The sequence below is a fragment of the Helicoverpa zea genome, chromosome 15 (assembly GCF_022581195.2).
Source record: "Helicoverpa zea isolate HzStark_Cry1AcR chromosome 15, ilHelZeax1.1, whole genome shotgun sequence".
NCBI lineage: Eukaryota > Metazoa > Arthropoda > Insecta > Lepidoptera > Noctuidae > Helicoverpa > Helicoverpa zea.
In genome coordinates, this window is record NC_061466.1 from 12468351 (window position 1) to 12489279 (window position 20929).

At 37.0% G+C, this 20929-nt stretch overlaps 2 protein-coding genes across 4 annotated transcripts; both read left to right on the forward strand.

The window, feature by feature from the left end:
• Nucleotides 1-483: 483 nt before the first annotated feature.
• On the forward strand, nucleotides 484-9103 carry LOC124636920 (A-kinase anchor protein 17A). 3 transcript variants are annotated; one of them, XM_047173194.1, is made up of 9 exons: nucleotides 485-660; nucleotides 942-1756; nucleotides 1877-2084; nucleotides 2769-2922; nucleotides 3386-3556; nucleotides 4034-4108; nucleotides 6871-7009; nucleotides 8273-8485; nucleotides 8834-9103. In XM_047173194.1, the coding sequence occupies exons 2-9, from the start codon at nucleotides 990-992 to the stop codon at nucleotides 9081-9083; spliced, it is 1977 nt and encodes a 658-aa protein (XP_047029150.1). In that variant the 5' UTR covers nucleotides 485-660; nucleotides 942-989; the 3' UTR covers nucleotides 9084-9103. The 3 variants fall into 3 exon arrangements, 2 of the variants coding, with proteins under 2 accessions (XP_047029150.1, XP_047029149.1); XR_006985164.1 differs by having other exon boundaries at nucleotides 484-1756; nucleotides 6693-7009; XM_047173193.1 differs by having other exon boundaries at nucleotides 485-1756.
• Nucleotides 9104-12622: 3519 nt separating this feature from the next.
• On the forward strand, nucleotides 12623-19441 carry LOC124637071 (serine protease 28-like). The gene is made up of 8 exons (XM_047173391.1): nucleotides 12623-12761; nucleotides 14735-14756; nucleotides 15162-15303; nucleotides 15610-15767; nucleotides 16772-16852; nucleotides 17231-17325; nucleotides 18354-18432; nucleotides 19266-19441. The coding sequence occupies exons 1-8, from the start codon at nucleotides 12714-12716 to the stop codon at nucleotides 19409-19411; spliced, it is 771 nt and encodes a 256-aa protein (XP_047029347.1). The 5' UTR covers nucleotides 12623-12713; the 3' UTR covers nucleotides 19412-19441.
• The last annotated feature ends 1488 nt before the right edge of the window (nucleotides 19442-20929 follow it).

Below are 20929 nucleotides of genomic sequence, written 5' to 3' on the forward strand. Positions count from 1 at the left end.
GTTACTATTTTTTGAATATACACTTACACAATTTATACTTAATCAGGCGAGTAGTTTCAGGATGATAAATAAATTGCACCTACATCGCGTTCGATGGCGACTCGTTGAGGCTGGTAATCTACAACTAAAGGTAAAGTTTGTTTGTAACGTCCTAATCTCTGTAACTACTGGAACTACTCTTTAAGAGTTAAAATCCCACTACACCGGACCTATTTGAAAAAATATTATCAAACCTATAAATCAAGAATTTAAAGGAAGGTTCCGTGATGCGGATGTTCAGCCTAGTTCCCGCTTTATGTTTTTTAAATCGTCATACTGAAGTTGACTGCAGCTAGTAAAAAGGAAATAAATATCCTAAGTGAGGAGTAATTTTAGATTCACTTTCCCAGTCAAGATTGCGGGGATTTGTTCTATTTTAGTGTTTTTTGTATTTATTTGTGCTCGGAATTTACCACCATTGCCACACTATGTATGAATTTTTAACCTGGCAATTTTGACAATAACAAAAAAAAGAAATGTCAAGCAAAATGGAGGAAAAACTTACGACCTGTGGAATTTCGTTTCTAAGTGAAAATTAACTAAACATCAGTCGATAAACTGTGAAAATTGTCACATATTTTGTTGCAGCAGCGATGGGGGTTTTGGCTGGACAAAATTTTGGTCATTTCTCATCTTATTAACAGAATTACTCGTTTTACTCATTGATGTATTTTCGTAATTTTAGGCGTTTTGGACTGCCGTTCTTTCATTCCATTGTAATTTTCTTTGTTTATTTTCATTCTATCGCACATAGTTAGTTATTAGGGTTAGGTTAGGCAAGGTTAGGCGCAGATTTTATAATGAACATACAAGTATGCAGGGATCCATCAGACGCTGTGGCTTTGTACTTGCCGCAGCGTTTGTATCTTAAATCTTTTGCAAAGATTAACATTTCTGTCCAGCTCCCCTCCCACAAGGTACATGGCAAGTCGATCTCCAACTGGGAACTCATGGAGAAGTTGCGGAAGATGATCCTACCTGATAGTTTCTCGATGTTAAAAGTGTCGAAGCATAGTTCGGAAGTGATAAGATTTGATGCGGAATTAGAGAGTCGCGACAACCTCGATCGAGTGCTCGCTAGGCTTGACGACAGAGTTGTGCAACTCAAGGAGTACCCTGATCAGTTGAAGGTTCGTGTTAGCGAGGCCAAGTCTGAGTTCCCCAGTCGTCATGACTGGGATTCGTTCTTCCGTGATACAACCGAGATGGATGAAATGAAACCTGGAGAGCGTCCAGACACTATCCACATATCCAATTTGCCAATAAGGTGGTTTGTACATGAGAGGGATAAAGATGAAGATGCACTTCCATCTGAGAGTTTGATGAAGAAGATATTTGAGAAGTTTGGTGCTGTCCGCCAAGTAGACATACCAGCCTCTGATCCTTACAGAATGCAGATGAAATCAACAATAAGAGGCATCACCACACCACCACAGGATGCTGCTCTGTACTTTGAGACGTACATACAGTTCAGTGAATATGTTGGCTTTGTACGCTGTATGGATGCTTTACGAGGCCGGAAACTTCTCAGGAAGCGAGATGACATAGCAGAGTGGTGTGGTATTAAGGTAGAGTTTGATAAGACTAAACACATGACTGATGCTGCTGTGAAACGAAGGTCTATAGTTCGGGAAAGACTGACTTCTCGTCAACTAGCTAAGGAAAATGAGGAAAAAGCGGAGAAGGAGAGGATAGCAAAAAGAGAGGCAAAAGAAAGGTAACAATCACATACTTTATAATTGATCTACAGTAGTTTTTTAAGCCCTTTTAAGAATATTTATATGTACGATGCCTGTGCTATTACTCTATTTACAAAAGTCTCATGTATCAATTCCAGGCAAAAATATGAGCGATCCGAAAGAGAAAAGCTAGAGAAGATGCGAGAACGAGAAGAGAGACGTAAGAAGAAGCAGCTAGCCAAGTTGATGCAGAGTGACAACTTGGACCTGAACAGCAGGGTGGCTGAAGAACAGAAGAAACTGATGAAAGCTCAGAAAAAGCTCCAGGCTATTCGGTTGATCGAGGAGTTGTTCAAGAGGATAGAGGTTGGTTTCCATCTCAGCTTATCCAGTCTATTTATTTATGTCCACCGGATGCCCGCAGTAACATCCATATCGACTGCAAGCAAGCAATACCTCCTATCTGACTCCGGGTGGATTTTAAAGGGGAACAATAAAACTTAATAAAATCCTTATTCCGAGGAAGGCATAATGAGATACTGAAAATCCAAGTTTTCTTTTACTAAGCATAGTATTGATTAATAAAGTTTTTTGTTTTTATTTTGAATCTAAAGGTAGTTTATGGTAGATACAAGTTTTTTAAAACAAAAATGTCAGATAGGAGGTATTGCTTGCTTGCAGTCGATATGTTACTGCGGGTATCCGGTATAGAGCTATTTCTCATGGAAGAAATAGCTCTTGTTAAATAAAATTCACTAATAGCACAGATTTGCTCAGGGCAGCTCCAGAGGAGGTAATAGGCCAATTCACAAACTTCATCAAATGTTAATAATTCTAATACAGAGATTGTCTTATGAGAGTCTAATTGGATTCTAATCTAGATCATTACACATATTATTTTTTGAGCGGATTTTTTTAGTAACCAGATAACTACTTAAGTACATATTTTGACCGCTTTTGTATAGAAAATTTTTCAAACCTGTTTAATTTATTTCTCAGATGGATGTTAATTGATGATTGATAATTAATATTCTATTATATTTTCCTCAGTTACGTCCAGAACTACAGCGTAACGGTAACCGTGGAGATCAGTACTACTTACCCGGAGAGCGTACCGCTAGAGCTCGCATCATTGACAAGTTCAAACGACAGCAGCAGCAGCTGGTTGAAGAGCAGCGGAATAATTATAATAACGCTTTAAATGGTAGGCTTATTTTATATAGTTTCAATGTAGTATCCATTATGTATGTATTTAGTGCTTTTCAACATTGATTCAATTGGAAAAATAAATAGTAAGATAAATGAAAGAAAGTTGGAAAGTCCCTGTGAATTGATTCCTGTGGAGAAGTTTAAATCCTTTACTTCAAATATTTGTAACTAGCTTCCGCTCCCGGCTTCACCCTCGTGGTATGTTAATAAAAAGTAGTCTATGTGTTAAGGGTATCACCTATCTACGTACCAAATTTCAACCAAATCAGTCCAGCCGTTTTTGCGTGAAAGAATAACAAACATACATCCATACATTCTCACAAACTTTAACGTTTATAATATGAGTAGGATAGTAAGAAGTAGGATTTTTTTGCAGACCCCCATTTACTATTACTAGAACTATACCTACTATAATTATTCATCCATCAATTACGTTATCAAAAACTTTTCGTTTCCAGGTCGCATAGTAATCCGCTCAGCCCTTGAAACTAAGAAGCCAAAACGCGAGTCGTCCATCAGCTCAGTGTCTTCAGACGACCGCTCCAATGATAACAGAGACCATTACAAGAAGATCAAAACGGAACGGCTGACCACGCCAGAGAGGGAAATGGAGTATAACAAGACCACAGGTTTGAGTTGATTATTGGTAAAGATGCAGATGGTATATTTAAAGAAAGCGGTGAGACATGGTGTGTGTAAATCGAAATGTGGCTATGATTTACTTATTTACTTGGTTGCTTAACTGGGTATTCCCAAGCTCATACAGGTATGGCTCACCCGTTTTCGTGAGATAAAACATCTATAACAAACTATTACCATGACTCAGCTGCCCCCTAGATATATTTGTCTGTCTGTCACAATGTCACCAAGGCTTGATTTCATGAATCCTTATAGTAAGACAAGTAGGAATTTTCACCGACAGTTGCTGTTATAACAGATTCTAAGACAGAACATAAATAAATATATAAGATTCCATTCAATAAGAGGAGATTCCATTCAATAAATGTGTTCTTTTGCGCAGTTTCGTGCGGAAATACAACTCGCACTTGGACGATTTTTATGAAATGCGATTATAAAATATTGATATATTGTTGTTTCCATTTCAGCGGGAATGTACAGCGTGCCGTACGGTTTCGGGTACCCGTTCGCCTGCCCGCCCGGATACGCCTATCCACCGCAAAGTATGAGTATCCAACTAGTTTACTATCCCTTTCCTTCCATTTCTTGCTTAAATATCATGTTTTTCACTGTCTTACTTATTCTTTGTTCTTCATCATTTGAATTTGGTAATTATTCACTACAATTTATCAGTTCCTTCTGAAAGAAAATCACAAAAAATGTTAATATGATGTAATGAAGTTATTAAATTCGTAACCATTTTAAAGCTCAAGTTTGCCTACGAGTATTATGTCCACCCTGAAAAGATATTTCTAAAGGTACAAAATACCTAAATAAATAGGGTTTAAAAAATGATATAAAAAAATATTTCCCAGAAGGTTTAAAAATATAATGGTCGATACTCACTATTCTAACCAAGATTATGTTGAGGCCCGTATTAATAACATACTCTTTACAATAATTGCTTGTAGTTGCATAACTACGCAACATATACTTGAATTGGAATTGCAAGTCAATTGTATTAATACTATGTGCTTATAGCCCGGTCAAAATAGACATAAAAGTAGTGGTCAAATAACAAAAATTCCCACAGAGCTGATTTTTGGTGGAGAGCTAGATTTGATCATTACAAATAAAATACTAAAAGTCCCCATCGATCCCATGTGTGCGTCAAAAGTTATTCGAGGTCAAATGTCAAAATTTTAGTAAAACGGTAAGTTTTATCAAAAAAAGACATCCGACCAAAATCGTAGATCTTTAAATTTTCTACAAAAATGGCATTAACAGTTTTCTCCTAAATCTTACCATTCCTGAGATATAGCGATTCAAAGAGTCACACTACACATGATATGCACATACAAGCCACGTATGTACGACGGCTGCCTTTAAGTTTTGTCGTTTGAAATAAGTATAGACAATCTAATAGGTTAATACCATTTATTGTTTTTCAGAGAATTCTCCGCAATATTTAATGCACTTTTGCATGCATTAAACCCAGTTCTTGAATTATTTATTCCATTCTGAAGTGGGGGTAGTCAAATTGGCCGATTTGTATGAGTCAACAGCTTTTTCAGTTGTGCTGAAACGTTTACCACGAAGACTTTACTTAATTTTGGGGAATGTAAAACAATCGTAATGCCCACGGATCCATGTCAAGGTATGTTACATGTTGGTCTGCGACAGTTAACTGCCGCATAGCCTCGATATTATCTTGGGTCATATGGGGTTTTGAATTACCTTCTCGTGGCTTGTCGCTAAGGCTAGATTGCCCACTTTTAAATCCTAAATATCAGCGTACTGCAGTCCTAAGGCATGGTTCTGCATTACTAAACACAGAACAAAATTTTTTCAACCGCTGAAGTCGCGCACAATCCGCTTTTACAGTGTAAAAAATTATCGCATGCTAATTTTCCTTCGACATTTCCATTTTTATCCAGAAGCCTTTTTTTGATACATAATATCTGGACCCTATTAAAACTTTACCCCCACCTGCTCCAGAAAAACTCCTGACATTATTTTTTGCAATTGCAAAAATGATTGTAGTATCAAATCATCCTCCGAGCCCTTTTCCCAACTATGTTTTAGGTCGGCTTCCAGTTTAACCGGATGTAGCTAAGTACCAGTCCTTTACAAGGAGCGACTGCCCTATCTGACCCCCTTAACCCAGTTACTCGGGCAACCCAATACCCCTTGGTTAGACTGGTGTCAGACTTACTGGCTTCTAACTACCCATAACGACTGCCAAGAATGTTCAATGACAGCCAGAACCTACAGTTTAACGTGCCATCAGAAACACAGTCATTGATGTCCAAGATATGCTTAGAAAGTACATACAAACTTAGAAAAGTTGCATTGGTACTTGTCTGACCTGGAATCGAACCCACTCATACTAGAGAGGTTGGTTCTTTACCCACTAGGCCACCACGAGTTTTTGTATGAATCTGATAAATCTAAAACAATCACAATAATAGTTAACCCAATAGTTAATATCAATAATGACATCATATTAGAACTTGACGGCAATTATTCCCTTAAACTATCCTAAAATTGTCATGACAGTTAGTGGAGTAGGCCTACAGGGGAAACCACGATAAAAAAAACGCGCCGAGTATACTACCTCACAGGTGGCGTGGAAATGTGTGCATGTCATGTATGGAATATACTTTGAAGCGCGATATCTCAGGAATGGTAACATTTAGGAGAAAACTGTTAATGCCATTTTTGTATAAAATTTTATAATCTACAATTTTGGTCTGATGTATTTTTTTGATAAAACTTACCGTTTACGAAAAAAACACAAAAAAACAAAAATTTTGACATTTGACCTCGAATAACTTTTGACGCACACATGGGATCGATAGGGACTTTTAGTATTTTATTTATAATGATCAAATCTAGCTCTCCACCAAAAATCAGCTTTGTGGGAATTTTTGTTATTTCAAATGTCTATTTTGACCGGGCTATTATTAACATGGGCCTTATGTTTAAGAAGTAAACAATAAAAGTGAGAAAACTATCACTTTCAGCACAATAACCCATTTAGTATTATGTATATTATAAATAACCATTTCATTGTTCTCTCGACCTTTTTTGTAACTATATTTTCTTATTTTTAACAAATAAATAATCTCTATTACCATTTTATAGCAAATTACAGGTACTTAATATCACAGAAACCATATATGTGTGTAAAATAAAAAGTGAGATATATTTTTGTCGAGCGAAAGTATGTTCTCTTTTCGCTCATCACGCGAGCGAAGTGAGAATATGTTTTCGCTCGCTGCTGTCGCTCGGTGGGCGGCTAGTGTAGTGTAGTGGTGTGCAGCGTCCATGTACTACCCCGTGCGCGGCGCCTACTACCCGCCGCCCAACGACTACCGCCGCCCTCGCGCCCGGGGACGAGGCCGGGGCAGGCCCAGGATGCCATACTTCGATGGACCTGATGCTAACCAGCAGTATTATAGGTTGGTTGCATGATTTTTGTAAAGGACGATGGGCGTTTTGGTACCCTGTCCAACAGTGTTGATTCTAGTACCATTGCGTAGGTCTTGGCAAGGCAAAAAATGTTTACTATGACGACTAGTCCCAAATCCTTGTCCATTTCGCGTGACATCGACTAATAGAATGTGTAATGTTCATAAATCATCAACGTAGATGTAGTTCTTAAATCGAACTGTATTTAATAAAAACTGGTAAAGTAACAAAAAACAGGAATTAGGCCTTCTTAAAATGTTGGCCTGCCGACTGCTTTAAAAAAAGACTGTGCAGACCTTTGCAGTTCACGCAGAACTAGGTTATGTATTAGATGAAAGTCTTTCAGTATTTACAATCAATTAAGGTTGAAAAGTTAGGAGACGATGTTAACATAGTACATATTACGACTTAATCTTGCTCCTCAAGAGGTGCTGAGATAATGATGAATTTCTTCTTTAAAAAAGATGAATAGAAATGTTTTGAACTTTTGTCAAATCAGATGACGATTGTGTTTCCGTAGTATGACTCCATAGAATATTGCAAACTTTAGATTATAATAGAGTGTATCTCAAACAATGTAAGATGTCTATTAACTGAGTTTAAAATTATAACACTGACGACATATGCCTCTTAATGAATTTGCATATATGGATGACATACTTGTTTCTATGTCGATTCAATTTTTATCGTTACTCGGATCGGACAGCTAATTGAGGCAGGCCTCATAGTTTTCATTATTCTTCACGCAAATACCTTTCTAATGATATATCATACGTTACTGTTGGAGCGGGTACCAAATCTCATACAAAGTGCCCATTGTCCTTTTTATGAACAAAAGTGTGGTTTTAGGTGCATAAAAGGTGTTTTACCAGTTGCCTTTTTTCGTCTTCTTCGAATGATCTGATCGGAAATATTCGCCTTATAATAAACTTAATTCATCTTATACTGAGGCATCTTAATTGTGTGTTACTGAACGTTAATAATGATTACATGAAGCAGTCAATTTCACAATATCAGAAGCCACATAGTTCACTTCAGCCTAACCAAATATTTTTATATTCATCCTAGCGATTCCCAACTATGTTATAGTCTTATTAGATGCTGTTGAATACCAGTGTGATGCAAGGGGTGACTGCTTATCTGACCTCCTCGACCCAGTTATCCAATCAACACGATAATCATTGAAGATTGATTACCAGCCTTTGCCTTATGACATTGCCATATGATTTTAATACCATTCCTATATTCCCCAGATACTTCAAGAAGCTGACAGAAGGCAACCCTCACAGTGAACACGAGGACAGATCTCGCGGCCGCTCGCACTCGCGCTCGCGGTCACGCCGCAGGTCACACTCACGGTCAAGGTCACGCCGCCGGTCCTACACGAGGTCAAGGTCACGCAGCCGAAGGTCAAGGAGCCGTAGAAGCAGGAGCAGACGGTCTAGATCTAGGAGTAGGAGATCCAGGTACTGCAACTTAATACATATTAGGCAATATTAGAATGATTAACTTTGATTTTGTTGTTGTTTTTTGTCCAAACTTAACAGATACACCGTTTCTTGAAAAAAATATGTTTGAGTTTTTAATGAATCTGTAGTTTAGAAGTATATATGCAGCTTCACACATAAAGAGGACCTGATCGCACAAATCAACGTCAGGCCGTGTGCCACTATAGCATGACCGATGCTATGATGATCTTGTATCAAAGACATATCTATACCTATACGTTATTCACCAAAACTTAATTACAATATACCCACTCAAATTATACTTTGCTAATAGAAACTTCCTAACTAATCGAAAATTCCTTTCAGGTCCTACCAGTCGCGTTCCCGCTCCCGATCACACCGTCGTTCCCGCTCCAGACGATCACGTTCTGCGTCACGCCGATCTCGTTCCGCGTCACGCCGTTCCGCATCACGACGAACTCCTGAAAAGCCTGAGAGAACCAGTGTAGACAGCACTAAGTTCGTCTCACCTAATCATATAAGAGCTAGATCTAGGAGTTGGTCTCAGACGAAGCAGGTGGAAGCACCAGGGAGTCCTAAGGATAAGATTGAATAAAGTATACCAACGCGATTCCATGGTTGTTGTTTTATTTGAAGTGTTACCAGTGATCGCTGGAAATTAGAATCGTATCGTTGTTATATTTAGTGAGCACTTTGGTCAAACTACATTGAAAACTGCTTGGAAGTTGTCAAGATTAGTATCGTAAAATAAGTATAGTAATCGTCAGGTATAACTGTGGACGGCAATAGTTCGATAATGATGTATTATACACATAGTTCTCGCCAAACATAATAGCGGCTTACAACTTTTGAGCACAGGCACGGCCGCCCGCTGATAACGAAAAATATTTTTTATTGGCACCTATCAAGTTCCATCAAAACCCGCTGTTTGCCTAAGTTCAGACTTATGATGGAAGAAGATAGATAGGCATTTTTTTAATATCTTCCTATCCACGAAATCGATGTGGTCCAAAATTTAATTCTGGATGGAAAAAAACTCAATACTTTTGAGCCGCTCTTCTTCACACTGGGAAAAGTGACAGCCATCCTGATATCAGAATGGCTGTCACTTTTAGTCACCTTTAGATGATGAATATCTTCAAAACCACGTGGTTTTACCACGAGGGTAGCAATTGGTAGCAACTAATGGTTGCTGGAAGCAATTAGGTAGCAACTCTCTATATGTATTTCGAGACACCTTACCGGTCCCCTCGAAATTCGAGGGGATCTGAGAGGTGTGATAGCGATCCTGACGCAGCCATTTTAACGACATAGCTCCCCGGCCTATATACCAAAAATAAAATTCTGTTATGCACCACTTTGCAGTATCAAGTAACCTCATAATCTAAATCTCTTGTCACGCGTTATAAATGTAGGTAACTAATCACTATAATCTCTTCGTTAATACGGATTGTTTCTGATAAAGAGATAGATACTGACGTAGTGTGATTTCCGTCCACGTTAATCTTCCATTACTTTGCCTACAAACAACAATTTTGGTGCCAGATTAGAGGCCTGCCTGTAGAACAAAATCTTGAATCCTCTGACTAAGAGTCGAGTCTGAGTATCTCGAACAATTAGGTTTTCAAACCTAACAGACAGACTTTTTGTTGCTGGGGTGTTTGTTGTTGACTTATCCCAACAAAAAAACAAAGTGTAGAAGGATGGGGTTTTTGAGCTCTCATGTGACGAATTGTGTACCAGGACCGCGGTAACTTCTGAACAATCGCAACCCAGGACCAAAATAATTCTGGTTGTAGAACAAAAATAAAGCAATAACTATCCAGCTATTACTTAGCTAAGCTCCCGAGATAACACGATTAATTACACAGAGCGCTAATGTGCCGTGTCTGCGATATTAATTACCTACGAATATTTCGCTAATGAGCCGCAGCATTTTAATCACGATTCGGTAACTGTTTTTGTGTTTAGTGAGGCTTACCTAGTAAAGTTAGTTACCAAATACTTACCACGAAATTAGTTCTGTTTCAGGACCGGAACCTAGATGGGTTTACTCAAAATTCACCCTATTTCTTTACTTGGTTGCTCATTACGGTGAGACTGGTGTATACTTACTGGATTATGGCTACCCATAACGTCTACCAACAAACATGTTCAAATGACAGTCGGGACCTACAGTTTATCATGCCCTCCAAAATAAGGTCATTGGTATCTACGATATACTTAGAAAGTACATACAAACTTAGGAAAGTTGCATTGGCACTTGCCTGACCTAGAATCGAACCCACACTCATACTTGAGAGGTTGGTTCTTCACCTAAAAATATACTTTGGAAGGTATAGGTGCTGACTATGAGATTAGTTAAGTATGCATCCTATATACAACATGTAACTTAATTAACGCACATCCTGAAATTAGTTTGTTCAGAATCGTTTACTGAATCGATTTTTATCATTTGTAATATAGGTCATTTTTTTCCCAAAAATAATTAAAACTACCGAAATTATTGTCATATTAACCCTGTACAGTCAAAACAAATTCAAATAGACCGTAACTCAAAGTAATAAGACTTCGTGTATTGTCGGCTTTTTCCGTAGTTTCGTTATGTTGTGTCGAGTCGAGCGGCGCGCGGCGCGATACTTGCGTGCGTAGTAGTATGACCAAAACGTTCTCCAAGAATTGGTATAACTAATTTAGTAAATAACAATGCATATATATGTTAAATTAAAAATTCAGTGTATGTATTATGATTATAACATAATATATATTAGGGTGTATATAGGGGTGTATATTAGGGTGTTTGAGGGTGTGCGTTAATTACGTTACATGTTGTATAGGTAAGTAAATAAAATAACGACAAACGCTATTTATGACACAATGACCGATTATGTTTTTGGGAAAAAACAAAAACGTTTATACTACGTAATGAATGACGGATTATGGATACCTATCTTAGATTATGAAACACCTTTTTTTCTTCAAGAAGATAATAAATTACAGGCTTGACATGAGGCTAGCTAAGTAATTAGGTAGGGTTTTTTGATTTCTATATAAAAAATATGTGGTTACCCAGCGGGTAAAATAACCAACCTCACATAAGTATGAACCTAGGTTCGATTCCAGGTCAGGCAAGTTTTCTAAGTTCATATGTACTTTCTAAGTATATCCTGGACACCAGTTTAACCAAAGGTTATTGGGTTGCCCGGGTAACTGGGTTGAGGAGGTCAAATAAGCAATTGCTCCTTGTAAAACACTGGTACCTATTCAGGTGCATCCGGTTAGACTGGAAGCCGACCTCAATATATATAGTTGGGAAAAGGTTCGGGAGATGATGTTATAAATAAGTATGTAAGTCCGGGCGCGATGTCGAAGATAGAGTGGAGACGTGGAGAAGAAAAACCATGAAAGCTGACCCCACCACCATGTGGGATATATAGCAGGAAGAGAGTAATATATAGGTAAATAATTAATATTTCGAAAGGTGAATGAAATGCTATCGTTCTCGAAAGAAAGGACTTATGTTCACTGTGAACGCACTTAGGACCTTTCTTGCTTTAAGTCGAAAATGAAAGATGATCATTTTTATCAACATTTTTTTATCTAGTCACTACTATTTGCACATATGATCTGAAATCCCAACTTGGAAAACGGGGAAATATAAGAAATGTTATCGAAAATCTAAGTAAAAACCCTGAACTGTAACGTATCTCTGAGTACAGTCAGCAAAATAGATGATAATAAAGAACATACATCATAAGATATATCTTAATACTATATGTAATGTTTTACGGTTACACTCTCTCTTAACTGTTTTCGAATAGAAAATCATTGTGTGACTTCTTATTGAGGCAGGGCAGTTTATATGTAGTGATAGGCAGATACAAGCATTTATTTTTACAAAGATTAAGTAGGTAGGCACATGCTTAAATCCTTTACGCTTGTCACTTGTCAGTGGGAAAACACAAACCGCATACAAGCTGCTGACGCGAATTTTATCTGTTTTGCCAACTGTAACTAATCCAAACATCCGTTGGCTTTTTAAAAATACGCATAGCCAACATTTATCAATGGATTATTTTATAAAGAGCCAAGACACGAAATTAATCAGTATTTCTATCAACAGATTAGGTGTAATGACGAAAATATCTTTGATAAGGGTGCCTAATTAGTATATGAAGTAAGTCGGTTATTATTTTATGATAGTTAGTGACCTGACCGTTGGAACATGAAGGGTTTTGCTTTCGTTTTGTTGTGCGCGCTTGTCGCCGTACAGGTAAACTATTTTTAGTTTTTTTTTAGTAAAAATCTTAGGAACGTGAGTAATGCGTATGTAGAGAAAAAGGTTGAATGACCTATTGCATCTATCTATATGCTGCTGCTGAAATTGCAGTTCCATCAGAATTCTTGAGATTTTTTAAAATTTTTTTCTTAGTGCGTACAGATTTTAGATTACGGGGCACTTACTTAGCGGTTGTTTTTCCAATTCCGATTTTGCCTTTACCAAAAACTAGAACATACCATAATTAAAATCGAGTTTTCAAGAGTATTCCATTTTTATATTTTTTATTACACTAAACTTTAAAAACTTTGTGTTTCGCTATTATACAACTAAATATGTTTTTTGACAAATCATTGCACTGTGATAGAAAATTAAGTACCAGCAAAATCTTCCTAACACGTTGAAGATATTACCACAGATCATTAAATTAATTAGGTATTAGAACCTTAGACTTTATCAAGGTGGAGCGAAGCGGAGAAGTAATTTGACAACCATTAGAATATGAAAAGGTATCTGCCACTAACCAGGTGGAGACCACGTCATGTTGATAAGGAATCCAGACGCGGATGATGGTAATAAGGAAATTCTATTTGTTGCTTAGAAACTTCTTCGCTCAGCTTCCCTGCTATTCTAGCCAAGCTCTTAGAGGCCTAGGCCGATTGATAACTTTTATAAGATGGGTAATAACTTTGATTAGTTTTAATTGCGGCTGAAAATATCATCAGGGCCATGGGTCATGTTAGGAAAATTTGTGTATGTCGCACGAATTTACACCAACTTTACCTACTGCTCAAAAATATGATACCTATCTTGTTTTTTACTTATAACATAAATTGAAATTATAAGCAGTTGTTAGTACCTACCTACGAAGTTTTAGTCACGATATAAAAAAGGAAGTTTTAGCTACCAAATTAATTTTCGATGTTATCTCTCTTATCAATACATTAAAGAAGTCTTCAGTTTATTAATTTTTTAAGATTATAGTTAAATAAAAATGTTTGAGTCCGGATATTAAATCGTGGAGTAAATATCTACACAGCATAGATTAAATAACAAAATTAACAGTAGCGAAATCTATGCGAAAAAAATCAGCATTATTTTCATAAAATTGGGAAAAACCTTACGTAAACATCCTTATCATTTAAAGTTTCTTATCTAATTAGGCATACGAATAACACCTAATCTTTAATTAAATCATTAATCACTATATCTTGTTCCCAGATTAACGTTATCTTTTAAAACCTGTTTGTCGTAATCAGTTTTTCCAAATAGGTATTTTTATTATGCTACCGCTGAAATGATTAGGTACCTAATAAATCCTATACAAGCTGTTGATTTGCATCCGTGCCATAGTCAAGGACGTAATTATACTAATAATTCTCAACCCAAATCAACAAAAAAATTGGTACGAAAATTTTTGATATTTTTTTTTTTCGGGAATTCGTCAATGTCACCTACCCGTTTCCAAACTCGGTGCGTGTGTTACTGGCCTTAAAAACGTGCTGCGCTCTCACACTAACGCAAACACAAAGCATACGCAACGATCATTCATAATTTTCATTCATAAAATTGGATTACTTCTGAAATACTACGACATTACAATGACAAAAAAAGCAGTGCATATTAGCTATTTCCCGTCTACTGTAATTCCAATCGATTATTTACGTAATTTACGACCTCCTCCTGAAGTATGGCACAAATGCAAATCAACACCTTGTATATTGGGCCTATTGTAGGTTATCGACTGATTTGAAAGTTCGTAAATAGGTATAGGTCCCTTCTATTGCCAGGTTTATTTCATTGAATGATTTAAGTAGGCAATACATATAGGTGATACAGAATTATATTCTACTAAATAATACGTATCACCTTCTCTTGTGTCAACACCTTTTCATTGCTTATACATATGTATATTTTCTTGACAATTCAATGACCTTTATTAACAATTGATATTTTTATTATTTCAGGGTCGCCACAGGGGCGAGCTTAGTAAGTATATTTCTCATTCCATTATTTATATTTCATTAAATTAAGAAATCAGATCTAATAAACTCATATTTAGTAAATAAGTCACGTTAATAGTTAATGTACTTAACAAGTCAGTTAACTGCCATAATAATATGATTAAGTTATTGAACTTGCTTCGTAAACTACATCCTTCTGAAAACCATGCCCACATCCGATAATGTTTGTAGAAGAAAAAGAAAACACACATCCTACAAGAAGTCGATCAGAAAATCCTTGTCCTACAAAAAGCGGACCGATTATCTGTCCTACATAAAGTCTGAAGTGGACGGGAAGCCTAAGTAGGTTTCAAAATCTTAATATTGTCACTGATTTCTTCACGAGTCTTCCTCCACCATTTTCCTAACAATCATACCTTGGCACCTTCAGGCCGTCAGGCAGCAGCCCTCGGTGAACAACCATGGGTGGTGCACCTTCGCATAGCCGTTGAAACCAGCGGCAACCTGAACTCCTGCGTCGGATCCCTCATTGACAACCAGTGGGTGCTCACTGCTGCCAGCTGCCTCTCTGGGTAAGTTCGAAAGACTTGGTTCATCACTAGTTTCATAAGTTTTAGTAAATATAGAAGTCAGGCTATAATGTAGTCAGCTGTGATCTTGATCGGAAGTTTATTAATCTAGCTATGTGATCAGTTTTGATGCAGCTCTATAAAAAAATATATATATTATTAGTGCCAAAATAACCATGTATCTTCTACCAGATCAAGAAGATTTAGAAATAATGCTTTGTATCTTCCAATCAGTCAGTTTCTTAAAATTAGTGAAAACTACGTTCTACGCTAACAGAAACCCCAAATTAACCGTCTATCTCCCACCAGATCCCGTTTCATCTGGGTGCGTTACGGAGCCGTCGACGTGATCAGGCCTTCCCTGGTCACCGAGAACTCCAACATCCGCATCCACCCTCAGTACAGCTGGGCTACTGGTGCCTTCAACGTTGGTCTCATCAGCATCAACAGATTCATCCAATCTACCGGTATGTATGGAAGAACAAATGTATGACTGACTGAGCAAGCGTGGTGATTAACGCTCAATCCTTCTCTGTGTGAGAGGAGGCCTGTACCCAGCAGTGGGACGACAAAGTTGTGGAATAAAAAAGGATGTTGGAAAAGTACAGCTATTTTCAGGGGAATTAATCATACCCCAGAAAGTCCAAGGCTTTTTTCAAAATTCAATTTATATTGTAAAGTTTTGAATCGTGCCGGACCTGACCTAGTTTTGTTAGCAAATATTTCATTTCTCATATTGAAAGTGGTTTTGGTTTTTGTTTCTGTTTAGTTTTTAAAATACTATAAATATTTTATTTATGTTTATGTTAAATATTTGGTCTATTTTATTGCTAAGATATAAAAGCAAAAAAATATTTTATCAAGACTTAATTGACTGTAAAACATTTTAGTTTTCAAAAGGCTATTTATCAATAACACCAATAAGAATTTGTAAAATAAATAGGTATAATTAAAACATTTTCCTATCAGTAAAAGACTCCTTGGTTCATAATTAAAAGCAGTTCCAATCGTTAGATTAAATTGGCGTATTGAGAGTTGCCATCGCTAACCGCGGTTCGTTCCCGGACCGGGTTGCTACACTTTAATTAGATTTCCCGGACTACGGGTATGTTTTCTGATGATGTAATGGCTGGCTGCTTCGCTTTTTGCTCGATTTCGGCTAACGAGACGATTTTGTTGCGACTTTTTAGGTACATTTGCGCGGGATTAAATTATTTTGCGAGTTTTTTTGAGGATATATATTTTTTTTATCGAAGGACCTATGTTAATTGGAACAAAATTCAGTTTTAGGCTTTCATTGCTTGATCAAGTAAATTGTACCTACAAATCTTTTACGTCAATCACTTTTATTTACAGGTAATACTTCAATACCTAGGTCCCTTTTTCCGCGCAAATAAAAGCATTGTAATTATGGTTCAATGTGGTTTGGTCTGTTTTCTTACTGTTATTATAATAATTACTTTATTTTTAGACAACATCTCCCCTGTGCCTCTCGTCGGTGACGTGTATGACTCTGCTATTTTCTGCGGCTACGGCGCCAGGGAAGACGGACGTAAGTTCATTATTTCATCATTGATTAGCTTCCACCAGCGGTTCCACTACTCCACGGACACCGATAAAAAACTCAAAGTCTTGCCCATAACCAACAATGAAAAAGTTTATCAAACCGGTCTACCTCCCGAGTTTAGGTTGCAGAGTTTGACAAACTCTCACGGAGACTTTGCATTTTGCTGATTATATTCCTACATAGCAATACCAGCCACTGTTGCATACTTCTACAATTAAGTATTTACAATTTTATATATTGTATAAAATTGCATATTTCAGTATTCTTTTACCTACATCTTTCCCAGATGATTGACACACTTGCAGCATATTACAGTTTGTTTTTCATGTTTCCTGATATTCACAAACAAGTAAAAACTTCCAGAGCCCGGTGAACAGCTGAGCTGCTATCCCGGAGCTGTCGAGGAGCGCGACACTGGCCGCCTGGTCTTCAACGGCGAAGGTGCTGAGGCTACCAAAGTAAGTACAACTGTTTCATATAATTACACCCGCTTTTCAAAGGGAACTACCTATTGTGCCTTGATAATATGCATGCTTTGCATGGCTGCAGACATTCTCCAGCATTCTTTATACGTTTATCTCTATACAATATTTTACCTACGGGTTCTATAGAAGGTCAATATAACGAATTATTATGAGAATTGACATTGACAATTTACTTAGAACATTTAATTTACCCTATACACAAATACAATCAATTTAAATACAAGTCAACGTTTCTTTTTCTCGCTTCCCGTCATTGCGTTAGAGATCTCGCGAATCTCAACCGGACATGAGACCAGTTTTCTTTTATCTTGCACAATAACTTACTTAGTTATTATCACATTATACAGGTTTTAGCTTAGGCACTTTAAAAGTTTAATAGGTAATTACATACATATACTTCTTAAAACTTTAGACTTTTACTTAACTTGTGTTAATGAGTAGAAGCTTCCTAATTATGAATTTATGTCTTGTTTTAAAATTAATGTAAGGAGGTCAACAAACCTACAATTATTATACAACACAAGATTTATATTGATTTCTAGTACGTAAGGATTTCGCAAATTGTGATGACAAACTTTTGTATTTTACGTAATAATTTAAAATTCATGCTTTTGTAATAGTTTAAATGTGGAAATTAGATCAAAATATGTAACGGACGTCCAATAAGAGTTATGCTATGCATTCAACCTAGATTCTGTAAATACTCTTATCTTCTGCATATTTTTTCTTAAGTATATAGGTATGTCCTAAATCATCATGAAAGAAAGGATAACGGCGCTTTCACAATAGCGAATTTCTTTCGCGAGCAAAATTGAGCGTATGCGTCGGACAAATTCACGCAAAAATCTTTCCGCACCGCAGTTTGCTGTCGTTCCGAAAAACGTTGCGGAAAATCCGCCATTGCAAAAGCTTTGTTCGAAGTGGAATTTCATTAGTTCCTTGACTCAACATGACTAAAATGAGATATATCATATTTAACATTATTTATTTTGTTTTTCTAGTACGACATCGGAGCACCCATCGTGAGCAACGGTGTCCAGGTCGCCATCGTGACCGGAGTGGCCGGAGACTACAGCGCTGGTGAGTACTAGCCCTTATTGCCTTACATTTTTTGTATAAGAGAATAATTACATGTTACTGAAATAAAGGTTGATGACAAATACCGGCTTTTAGGACGACAAATTTTGATAGATATACCTTTTTTGTTTTTTTTTTTGTTGTCGCTGGGCTAAAAATGCTATAACGCATCCCCTTCCCGTCGGAGGACGGGACAGGGGTATGTGGGACTCCCCGGTAAAGACGTTCCCGGTATACCCACTAAAAAGGCCCAGCGGCACTCCGACCTCGCCTGAGTGGAGGGGGTCTGGGAATCTATGGCATCCAGTCCCCCACCGGCGATTGCCCGCCTTACAGCAGGCCCCTCATTCCTCCCCCTAGTGGGGATAGATACATATACCTAGGTTCCTGTTGAAGAGTTCGGATAGGCAGTTGGGTCATAAATACTTGCTGAAATCCATTCCATACATCCACACACATCCAGGCTGAGTGCTGCAATCTTGTCAAATCGTAGAAGTAACACTATATCTACTTACAGTATAGGATATAAGCCCAAGAACGTATTTACACAACTATGTACTAAGGTCATTTGTAATTTCAAATTACAAGTCACTTTTGTTTTAAGACTACAGAAGCAGTTTTTAGGATTCCGTATCCAAAGGTCGGACACTTCATATTTTTACAGTCTATGAATTATTGATACCGCTATAACAGCAAATACTAGCATAAAATTAATATTTCAGGGTTTCCGTACAAAAACGGTGAATTCTTTAGACGTTTTATAGATAACGGTAATTCCTTCGAGCGTAAATTCGACTTGCACTTGACCTGTTTTTCATGTAATTGTTTTTCCTCAGAACTGTGGGCTGTTGCCTCCATCAAGGACTGGCTTGAAAACATGACTGGAATCAACTTCAGCCCTAATGATTCAGAATCCGGTTCTGACGAAGAAGAAGAGGCTGCTGCCGAAATCGCCCCTGAAGCCGTCCGTTTCGTCAACTAAGTCTCATCACAATAAAAGCTCGAACCTTAAGTCACAGTCCAAATAACTTCTCAAAACTGGCCCTAAACTGACCTTTTGGGCCATACCTTCTTCATTTAAAACTATAATGTAGTTCAAACTCCTTTAAAGGATTACTTGCCTATGGTTCCTAAAGTTTCAGAGAGCCTTGAATTTCCAGCGGTCGAAAGGCATTCAAATAAATTGTTGTTTTTTTAAACCGGTTTTCGAGCTGTTTGTTAATTAATGTAATAAATAATTTAATTAACTACATTACATTGGTTTTATTTTTTATTTCTGTTACCTACATCGTCGAGTGTCTTACGAAAGTAAAATGCTGTTTTATCTAGGTATACTCTGTTCAATATCAAACTTTTGGTCTACACCAGACAAAGAATTTTAATCGAAATTTCAAGCCACATCGGAACATTTAATCAGCTAATTTGTAAACGACTTGTTTGAACATTTTTCCACCAAAAAAGCGTATCAGTATATGGATGTGTACATAAATGCAATGCGATTATATAATGCTGTTTTATGAGTGAATTATAAGCTTTCGTAACGGTTCGACGATACCGGCGGCCAAAAAATGAGGTTACGGCGAGGTCTGACTGTCAGCGATTTCAAACTGCGAGGAACAAGAATTACCTCTTCGCATATTCGTGTGTATGTTTTTCTAAACCGTTCCTTGTAATGCACACAAACATCAAATCTCGTAAATCATAGCCCTAATACATTACTAGTACCCAGTGTTTTATTCTAAGATTTTTTTGTTGCACTTATAATCTTTTAATTAATCTTAAATTAAGAATTCAAAGCTTTATAAACGTAATAAACATAAAAAATGCTAAGAAATTGAGAATTGAATTGAAATTGAGTAAAATATCGGTAGTAACCGGCTACCCTGAAAAATACTGTTTTATGGCTTAAAACTTAATTAACATTATACAAAATTAACATGGACGCATTTTAGTTAGATTCAAGCTATCAATAAACTCATACTTAAACCCTTTATTATTTGCTGCGGGTTGTTCGAAAGAGTTACCGCGGCCTTGGTACATAAAAGGCCTACGACGGAACACGACGGTTTTTAGTCAGTAAGAGTCTGACACTCCCTCACCGCTGCTAACCCACAGTGGGAGGGGACATTTGATGATTTTTGACGTCGTTAAAAAAAATAAACGCTTTATTATTTTCCTATGTCAAAAGTTCCTATTCACAATTTCACAAAAAGTTTGAACAACTCTTGCCAATGTGGTGTGTTAGTAACATTTTTCCTCCATTCACTTATTCCTTTTACTTTAGAAGTTCCGCGGTCGGCAAGCGGATTTCGTTCGCTTCACAATGTCTATACTGTATCATACTACTTAGAAACTTGTGCGTTTGAAATATAAAATTGTTATTGCGTCTTTTGTGTACGGCAAATATCGTATTAGGAGTCCTTGTAAATACTCATAATTTTGAAATAGGAATAGAAAAGCAATTTTTCCTTTTTTAATCTTTTAAAAATACCTACTAAGT